The 10,664-nt window shown below is 32.0% G+C and overlaps 1 protein-coding gene across 2 annotated transcripts in view; it reads right to left on the bottom strand.

Moving 5' to 3' along the window:
* Positions 1-431: 431 nt before the first annotated feature.
* The window catches only part of MDGA2 (MAM domain containing glycosylphosphatidylinositol anchor 2), an 867,711-nt gene continuing 857,478 nt past the window's right edge, over positions 432-10,664 (bottom strand). For both annotated transcript variants that reach the window (XM_043920701.1, XM_043920702.1), the window contains exons 16-17: positions 7,291-7,396; positions 432-4,627 (exon numbers count right to left, since the gene is read on the bottom strand). In XM_043920701.1, coding sequence (XP_043776636.1) covers positions 4,539-4,627; positions 7,291-7,396 — 195 coding nt within the window. In that variant the 3' untranslated portion in view covers positions 432-4,538. The remainder of the gene's footprint in view (positions 4,628-7,290; positions 7,397-10,664) is intronic.

Below are 10,664 nucleotides of genomic sequence, written 5' to 3'. Positions count from 1 at the left end.
AATAACTTGGGATTGAACCCTATGATTTTATTGTTTTCACAGAAAATGCAATAACTCCTCCTTGACATCAACTACCCAGTTGCAAGAAGAGTATACCTTCTGCCTTGTTGAGATGCAGACGAAGCAATTAGTAAGAAGTAGCCATCACCCAAGAAGAAAATGAATTCAGAACAAACTTTTTCCAGTTTAAATGTCTGTTGAGAGGCTCTGATCTTAGAAAGGCACATTAAAAAAAAAGTTTGTTGATAAAGAACATGCATTCAATAGATCCTTTGAAGTCATTCTATCAAACTCTGGTTATGTAGTCTATTAGTATCTTTCAACTCACTAATCAAAACAAACAAAAATTGATCATGAAAAACACCACAGCCAGTTTCATACAGTCTTAAGTATGGAACTAAATTAATTGTTCTTCAAATTACACATTTTGACAGATAAGTTTATTATAAAGTCTTTAAAATAAAAATTCATGTTTGGTGAAAAGTTAGTACAGTTGTCATTCATATTTTGTCATATTTTAAAATATAAAAGTAAAGAATGGTATTTTTTTTTACCATTTTTAACATGATGTGACTGACCAGCTGGTTTGCAATTCTCATTATTGTAATTATCACAATTCATTGCCATGCCAAAGTCGATGCTGTGATGTAGGTGAAGTGAAATACCATTAGTTTAGCCTATTACATGACATTGTGATGCACCATGCATTTTTCAAATCTCTGAAAGAAAATTTAGTGGCAGGCCAAACTTCTAACACATTAAGTGCTATGAATCACATAAAAACAGAAAACATTTTAATCCAGGGGTACGTGGCATATTGTAATTCATGATAGAACTAAAAAATATGTAGCAGGAAAAAAAGAAAAAGAAAGCAGGGCTAGGTTTGTATTATAATGTATGTAAGAGAAGACTCAGATTTTTAAAAAGCACAAAATAAAAGTTATGTTATTTTTAAGTAATGTGTATTCAATAAGTAATATAAATCCTACAAATATGAAGTGGCTATTATTTCTATTGAAAAGTAATAACACTGGGCAGGATTTGAAACTTTTGGAAACTTTGGTGAATTTCAATAACTAAGATGCCATTGTTTTTAGGATGCACTCTTATTTTATATATCACTACACAGAAATGCTGCTAATTGTCATTAAAATATGTCTGATTGCAGAGATGTTAAAATGTGGAGAGACAAGCATCTTTGAACTGATGAAACAGATTAATGCTTCTTATTAATTAGGATCAACTACTGGCAGTAGATTATATGATATAATCTTTCTCCCAGGAAATTAAAAACTCCATTGCCTAATGCCTTCCTATGAGAGAACAACAACAACGAAACACTGGTATCAGTTACACTTAAAATGTTATCAAAAAGGAAAAGGGGGAATACATTGGAGAGTTCAACTCATATACAAAAGTATTAGGAAAAGGAAGGCAGTTGGTAAGCAGGTTAAGTGCTTTAAAGTTGTCATTATTATAACTAATATTAAAGAAGGGAATACCTCACAATTTACAGGTCCTGTATGCCAACCTTTTAAAAATTTCTGCATTTTTATCCATTGCCTTTCAATTATAGCAACATTCAATTTATAGCAACATAAACATTTGCTCTGAGTGAAAAACATTGATTCTGTTTGTTGGTTTATGTAAGCGATCTAGAACGCATTTGAGTTATATATTTTAATTTATTACCATTTCAATAAAGTTGATTGATTTGTAGTTCTGATTACTCTTTTGTTTTTGGCACTCCTCTGCAATTTCTCATTTAATCAAAATTACTTTTTGGAGTACCAGCCAGTTCTCATGAACTTCTGAAGGCTTGTGTATTCTTACTGTGTGAAAGGTTATAGAAAGATTTTAGTATTTTGTGAATGTTAAGTAGTAGAACTGTATCTTTTGCTGACAGCAGTTTCTTTGTGCAGGGTGACTTAGGAGAAAAGACTTGATTCTTTTTTCTGGGAAGGACATATACATATCCAAATATTCTGAATGTAGATTACGTTTTGTTGTGATTTTTGCAAAAGCTTCACTCAAATAAAGATCAAGGAAAGAAGGCCAGGTGCAATGAGTTAAGCCTCTCTTTTGATCTAGAATATTTTTATTGATATTATCAGAAATGAATATGCAGAAAATCAATTAAAAAATACGATTCGCTAATATGGGAGAGTGGAGAGAAGTGGTTAGTTGCCACATAAAACGGAAGTCAAGGTGAAGGGAGATTTAGTAAATATTAAGCTAAGTGCCTCAAATATTGTTTAATTTCTTTGGTTTGATAAAATAGATAGGTGACTATAATTTTGAAATTTTGTTCAATATGCCTGATCTGTTCAAATATGTTATTAAATTCATATGTTTATTCTACTTAATTTAAAGAACTTGAGTTAGCTCGATTCTATTACTACTGGAATATTCAGACTGGTCCCCTTCTTAACTATGAAAATACACATTAAATTCCAAGTTCATATTTGTTTCATATTTTACTTTCAAAAGTTTGATTTTTTTTAACATGTATTACATATAAGGGAGAGTGCATCAGAGATTCCCTATCAGAATTTCTTCCTGCAGACATTACAGTATATGAAGCACTGAAGATTTATCCCATGGTAACATAACCAGTAAATTGTATAACTAGTCTCATTTTGGTGATAAGTGAACATTGTTCAACAAACACACATACTGCTTTTCATACCTTACCTGGAAAGAGGCTTTATTGAACATAGCTGTAAAATTATCTTTTAAGTTGAATTACTGAATTTGCACAAACATTTCTACAGAATTTTCTTTTAAAAAAAAATCAAGCTTTGTCATTTTTCCACTACATTTTGTTGTGCTTTTTATATTAATATTTGCAAATGTTATAATTTAATACTTATATCCCAATTACTTGCATAATCAGTTTTTTAATCCTGGGGTGTTGAAAGAACATATAATAATAATAATAGTATTCTTCTTTAGACAAAGTCTTTTTAAATGAAGTTAAAAGCTGAGATAATTTAAGGAAAAAGATCTTCAAATTTTCATAACCAACAGGTTTAAGTGAAATTTACAATGCATTGGAAAACTGGCTGGTTAAAGGTATGATTTGTCCTCAGGTAGCTCAAAATCATTTTTACAGGTTTTTGTTTTTTTGTAAAAGTGTTTTTTAATCTTGGCAAAATAATAAAATAATATTTCACAATTTGCACAGAGTCTGACTAAAGGGCAGAGGCATATTACCCTCAGTGTTTAGAATAAAGCCAGATTTTTCAGGCCCAGTTCCACTGTAGAGTTTGTATGCACTGCAATCACAGACATTTTCTTGTTCCCTCTAAAGCTAGGGCCAATTTCACTTCAAATGGAGGTTAGAGTTAAAAATCACGCTTGTGTTTTACCACCTTCTGCGCTAATTATTATCTTAACAACCTTTTGTTCTGGTTGACCCATTTAATAACCTGGAAGAAAAAAAGTGTTGCTCCCATGTCTGGTCTCAATGGAAGTTATTTTCTAATGGACAATAAGCCAAAAGGCCATGGCTGTCTAGGAGGTCAAACAACAAATATCTCGTCTGCATGGGCTTACGCAGCAGCTTCGGTCCTTTCTTCTTCAGAAGCGGCTTTGTTGTCTTGCCTGTAATTTGCACATTTAGGCTCTGTAGTTTGTTTATAAAATAGTTTTACACAAACCACTCTTAGCAGTGCAAGCTTCTGAGTTGAAAATTATTCAGGCTTGTCTCATTGAAGGCACTTGGTTTCCATGGCAATTTATAAAAGATGGTGGTTTGGTTTCTTCGTTGGAACAGATGACTTAGTTTGGGTGTTCAAGTGGCCGCAAGCAAACTCCAATAAGCCTGTGTAATGTGTAAGCCCAGGTTTACCATCCTGGATAGCAGTGCATGCAAAAAGAGACAGCATACAGTTATCTAGCTTAGCCATGGGAGGAAAACAAATAATAATAAGAAAGGTGGGGTAGGGATAAGGTGGGGAGGAAGAAGAATGTTTTAAATAATTCTGAGTTCGGGTTATTGTCAAGGAAGGGTAACAACCAAAGGTAAAAGGGCCTACATTTATTTAATTCTCTATGCAAAACCTTCTCAAAAGGAAAATAAATGCCAGCTCTTCACGTACCCTGTTTACAGTGAGGTTTTCGTTGGCAGGCCATTAGGTTTCCATAGTAACAAGCAAACTATTCATTTGAAACAAAACCAGCCATGACTTTGTGCTTTGACAAGGATTTCTATAGCTCTTTTTTTTTTATTTTTTTTTTTCCGAGTTCAACCAGATGACCAGATGATGCTGTAATCTTTTTAGCCATAGAAGCACCTGAAGGTCTCTTCTCTACTCAGGTCAAGATTTTCTTTTATTTGCAGTGTGGAATAAGTTATATTTCCATGATGTCTTTTTATCCCCAGTGCTTAAAAAAATTTGTTTTTATTATTTTATTTTTGAGTCAGTAGTCAGTGGAGGAATCTTTGGTAGTTTGTTTTTTCAGTGTCCATTTACAAAGACTCTTTCTTCATGCTAGTGCCTGGTGAATTTTTTATAGCCTCTGCCAGGGTAAGGTCACCTTCGAGGACTTAAGATAGAGATGAGGACGATAACCGGAAAAAGCCATATATGTATTAAAATTCCAACAGCACCATCAACGGAATCTAAAGACAAGGAAATAAATGCCAAGAGACAAATGGAAAAGGAGACTAAGTACCCCATGTAGCTACCAATACAACTTTAGTGAACTAATAAAACAATTTTAGTACACAGAAGATATTTTTGGAAAACATTTGTTGTTTTGTTTTGCTTTATTTATCAGATTCATTTCCAGACAAGTGAAAAGGAAAATAACTTGAATATATGCCTAGAAATTTGATAAAATTAAACTATTTTCAGATTTTTGAGTTGATATGATATGCTACAAAACCTGTTCAGAAGATATTTATATGAGTTTGTGGCTTAGCTCAACCTCAGAGTCTTGTTGGCCACATGAAGGCATGCACACAGAGAAAATTCTCAAAAATCTAAAAGGTCAGCTTTTTTTTTTTTTTAAGTTTTCAGAGATGTTTAAGCTTAAAGCCCACCGAGAGAAAATCTACTCTATGAAAACTAGGTAGGGATTATTATGGGTAAAGGAATTAACTACTGCAAATAGTGGATTATATATATTTAGATCAGTCAATTATCTATAAATTAGGTAAATAATTTTTTCCTTAGTGTAATTTTTTAAAGTGCTATGAAGTCTGTTCTAACTAAAAATTGTTTTACCGATCAGCCTTGAGATGCCTCCTGTAGTTGGTAATTTAAGTAAATTTCATATCCACATGATACCTCTTAGAATGTGTAGTTTACCTAGGAGGACTAACAAGGACAAACCCAATAATTCATTAGCCTGTCTTAAGCTATAAAATGGGTCTCACCTAGGGGCGAGCTGGAGTTAGAAAGAGACACACAATCTCAACTTTTGATACCATGGCCAGAGTGCTACATTTACTACTGGAGAGGGGTTGGGAGCCTGAGCAATTAGGAAGAGGCCTTTGGCCTCCAAGCTGGTTTGCACTTAAAAATTAACATAAGGTTAATATTCATCCAACAGTTTTCATCAAAGTGAACTTAAAAAGTGATAGTTAAAGAGAAACAAATGTAACAGAATATTATCTCATAGCAAAGAAATTTTTTCATTCAATTAGATTTATTTTCTCTGATTTACAGAGGCTAAATAAAGATACCGCCAATAAATATAGATATCTTACTTAAAATAGTCACACATTTTTCTGGATTTAGTAGTGTAGGAGAAGAAAACTGATTATGAAACTGTTCCATCATATAATAATAAAGTGCCTATGGGTTTTCATGGTCATTTCACTGTGGCTACATTTCTCCTTTCTCCTTTTGGGAGAGTAAATTATGTTCTCTTGCTTTCCTCATTTGGAAAGTGTATTTGATTTATAATAATTTTCAGTGATTTAATTATCAAAATGTAAGATTTCTGTATAAGATGGTAACTATCTTCAGTTAATATAATGTTGCTGTTGTGGATCCATGTTGTGAAATTCAAAAGAAATCTCTTTTCCCTCTGAGAAGAATGCTTGCTTTTCTGTGTATTTGATAAACCTACTTCATTTGGATTTAGCTACTGGTTTTCTAAAGCAAAATTAGCCAGACACAAGAAGAAATTTTTACTAAAATTGTTACTTGAAATGTTAAGTGTAATGACAAGAAGGTGAAAAAAATGAGCAAAATGGCTCATTGTTGTAGACAATCTTAATTTTTGTCTCTTAACAATGTTCAAAAATGGATCAATTCAGTTTTTATGAGCAATCAGTGGGCAGTTGTATAAATTTGACTCTCAACATCCAGACCGATATAATTTCTCACCAAATATACTCAATTAACAAAGACTCTGATTTGCTCTAGACTTACACAAAGTGGATTTTCATGCTCTTTTTGTAAGTGTTAAATCATTGATTATTTATTTATATATATTTAGTTTGATACCTCTTTAAATAACCACAAAATTAAAGATTCCAGATGGCTCTATGAAAATCCTTCAATTGGAGGAATTTTTCATAAGAATAATATTGAATTTCTCACCTTCACATGAATAATATAATGAGGATTTTAAAGCAACAACCCAACACATAACTCTGATACTTTTTGCATTATTTGTAATTTTCTATATAAACCTCTTTTACTAAAAATGAATTTTTGGTGAAAAAATACAATTTGAAGATATCATTATATCATAATACTCAACCCAGAATAAATAGTGAAACCAAATTACTAAACAAGATTGTGATGCACGTAGATTAATCATACCAGGAAAAAAATCAGGCTACTCCATTACTTAATACATATATACTAAGACTCATCACAAGATTGAATCTGTTAAAATGGTTGGCAAAAGTTAGACCTAGAAAATACATTCATAAACTTGGAGGAATAAAAATAGCCATGGCTATACAAATGTAAGTTGATTATTTGAATTAGCCAGATATTTTAATAATAGTTAAAAAATCCTCTGAAATTAATAATATAAACAAAAAATATTTAAAAACCTTAATTAAAAATCAAACTGTGCTTGCCTTATATGAACCAAAATCAAAATTACTTTTATTTTAGGTCAAATAATTAAGGTCTAGTGTCTACCACTGGATTTAATAATTTGATTTTAAAATATGTTTGAAATTTTATGAGTTTCATGCATAAAAAATTTTTGAATAAACAAATTAAAAATAAATTCATTTTAACAATTAGACCATATTAGCCTAATAGTCATTACTTTACTAACATCACACCAACAGATCCAAGAAGAGACACTTACTCTTAGTCGTTAGGTCTTGTTTTGCACATTCTCCTTCTGCAATTGATACATCATCAATGGCAATGTCACCTTCTATGCCAGGACCTCGAATACCTTCAAAAATGAGCTACAAATATGAATGAAACAAACCTAAATGTAGAACTTTGATTTGCAGATGAATTTTTATTGAGAAATAGAGGAGCCAAACCTAAAATTGACAATCCTGGTATCATTTATTATTGGTGGTATTCAGAATTCTTGCTTGCAAAAAATGTTTCTCAACAAAACCAATAATAAGATCTTCCTTGTACAGCAGTTTTCCATTTTATAAGCTCCTTGTCAGTTTTAAAACAAAACTAAACCTAACTGAATAATAGAATAAAAACAGCTACAAAAAACAAATCATATCACTTTTTGTTTTCATGGGTAAGGAAATTTTTTTTCTCTGAAATAGATTCCCTCCAATGTCCTCTAAACATATCTCATAACACTGGCTTTCTATTAAAGATACATTTTATGGATGAATCAGTTCCAGGTTCATTGTGACAGTGCTATGTTTACTGAAGCCCAGAGCAAGTGTGTACACAGTGAATAAGTTAATCATATTCCCCATATGCTTTGTTTTTAAAGATATTTATTGTTTTTGAAGATATTTACGGGTTTAGTGGCAGATCTTCAAACTTCCAGTATCTAGAACAGTGGATATCACAAAGTCTTAAGACATTAGTGATGAAAGAATAGATGAATGAAATCAATCTACATTTATTGCTAAATTCTGGATACAAAGTCAATATAAGGACAATTAACAATTTTTTATTTCATTTTTGTAGACATAAGACTCTTTGTAAACTTTCTGTCTTGTCTCACAAATTCTCCTTGCTTCCAGTATCCTTTTGGTAGAAAAAGTAACCTATGCACTTAGTGACTATATTCCCAGAAAAAATTCTATGTACCAAAATGAAATACCTAGTTTGTTCTTTCTGAAGAAAAATTAACTTAATAAAGAACTATGTTCAACATCAAACTAATGTGTGTAATTTAATATGATCTCTAATCTTATTTCATTGCAACAAATTACAGCAAAAGTCTTTTTTTATGAATATAAAATTTTTTGTTTCTGTCTTATCTTAGAGTGTTTAATATGACTCCTTACAGGTAAATTTGTGGTGATTTTTCTGAGGACTTTCCTTTCCCTACTTAAATATGGTGCGTAAGAATGAGGATAAGTTTCATGATTTTATAGGATAAAAAGATTTGAGAAGTTTTTTATTATATTATTATTACATTTAATTTAGAATTAAATTAGATATGGAGAGGATTTCTGGCTTACCTATTTTGAGACAAGTATTATACGTTAATAGTATAATATTGAAAAGCAATATTTTTTGAAAATATCCAATTTGGATGCTTTGAAAAGCATCCAATTTGCCTTATATCACTGAGGCCAAAATAAAATGGCAGACCAGAGTTAAAATATTTAGAACTGAGTTGGCAGTGTATAAATGTTCCATCCTCAGACAGAATCATGATGGAAGCCTTAGTTTGGCTGCCTGGGAATGATAATTTGCATTTGACTTAGGGTGGGGTTTTGGAAGATATCTAGGTAGTGGCTAAAAAACCCTCAGAGGACTATTTAAATTACAAGAGACAAGATTTAAATAAAAAATCAATGGTATAAAAATTCAAAAGCACTGACTATGGAAAAGGAGAAGTCATTTTAATGGCGGCAGAATAGTCCATGTTATTGATAGAACAAAATTTATTTAATCAATATGTATTGTTATTGTTAGACAATAAAATTATTTTCAGTTATTCTGAACAAGGCTGAAATGAATATATTTCACATAATTATTATACACAATTATTTGGAACACATGGTTCTTCAGGATCATTTTAAATTGCCCCTATCAGCAGTCTATCTATCTGTGAAAAAGTACTGCCTTTTTCCTAACCATGGGTGTTTAAGTAATGGGGCTTTTTTCCTTTTTTTTTTTTAATACGTGCTGCTTACCTGTAAAGCATCAATGTTAAGAGTAAATCAATGGTTATTCCCACCCCCTTCTTAGTTTCAGTCATGTGATGCTGAGTCTTCTCTCCTGAAGATAACAACATGAATGGAATGTTATCTTGGAGAAAGTCAGAACTCAAAATTCATGCTATTATGAGTCTGATTCCACAAAATCAAATATTTTCCACTTTGTCCCCAAGACAAATACTATACTAAATAGAAGTAGGATGTTGTCATCACAATTTTTTCTTTTATGCATGTATTTTAAAGATTGAATGGAAGAAAGTGTAGATTTCTGCCTCCCAGTCAAATTTTAATCCTGGAAGGAAGCATGAACAAGGATGTGTTTGCAAACTTTCCTTTCCACCAACCTGGCCTTATACTGACTTTTAAGCAGTGAGCAGCCAGACTCTACCTTTCAGTAAAAGAATGATCTTGCCATTGCTCAAAGCATTTCATAACTTCTGTTACTGAGTTTAAAGTATTAAAGCCTTCTATTTTTCCTATTAATTTTCTTTTTCTTCCCCTCTTTCTGCCTCCCTGTGCAGCTTGATCAAAAACACAAGATTGAACCTAGGCTTGTCCTAAAAACAAAGCTTCAAGCAGCAAGGCTGTGAAGGACGCTGCCGCCCTTCTTGTCTGGTCAGATTGAGAGGGGTTGATGGGAGCCTTTTATGGTAAATGTCAGGGAGAAGATTGACTGACGTCTTTTAATATGTGTGCTGTTTGCCTACTGGCAATGTTGACCACAAGTGTGTAGTTGGATGAACAGCAGAAATACAAATCAGCAAAAGTTGAATTGTCATATGCCCAGAGGACTACCTCTATCTAGAACATTCTTTTATAGGAATACTTCATGGTGATCCTAAATGAAGTAGTAAAAACTGATTTGTAAACTTATTGTTTACATTTATCTGTACAACTATAGATGATACAGTTTGTCTCCGAATAAAGTTGATTACTTTCCATATAAGTGTAGCAGCATTTTAGTTATTGTGTGGAAAAAAATTCAGAGAATGAGTAGCAGTTATTACTGGGATGATAAAAGTAACTTTTGATGATCAAACTCTTGGTACAGTTATCACTGGTACTTTTAATATTTATTTGAAATCTTGTGATGATAGGGAGATCCAATCCAACAGGCTAGAGAATCACTGTAACCTTCCTGATGGTCCTGTTTGGACAAGAAGAAAGAAAAATATACTGTGCAGTGTATTCATTTGTTTCCTTTAATTTTCATAGCAGCTTTGTTATTAGGAAGATACAGATTGTCTTTTAACTCACTGGACTCTCACAAAGAAATATTTATTACATTATTCTCTTTATGCTCTGAACACCAACTACAATGCTATCTGAATGATTATGACACATAGATTCTAATAGACTT

Source organism: Cervus elaphus, chromosome 12, assembly GCF_910594005.1.
Source record: "Cervus elaphus chromosome 12, mCerEla1.1, whole genome shotgun sequence".
Lineage (NCBI taxonomy): Eukaryota > Metazoa > Chordata > Mammalia > Artiodactyla > Cervidae > Cervus > Cervus elaphus.
The sequence above is the reverse complement of the archived record's forward strand: the minus strand, read 5'-3'. Positions and strand labels throughout refer to the sequence as shown.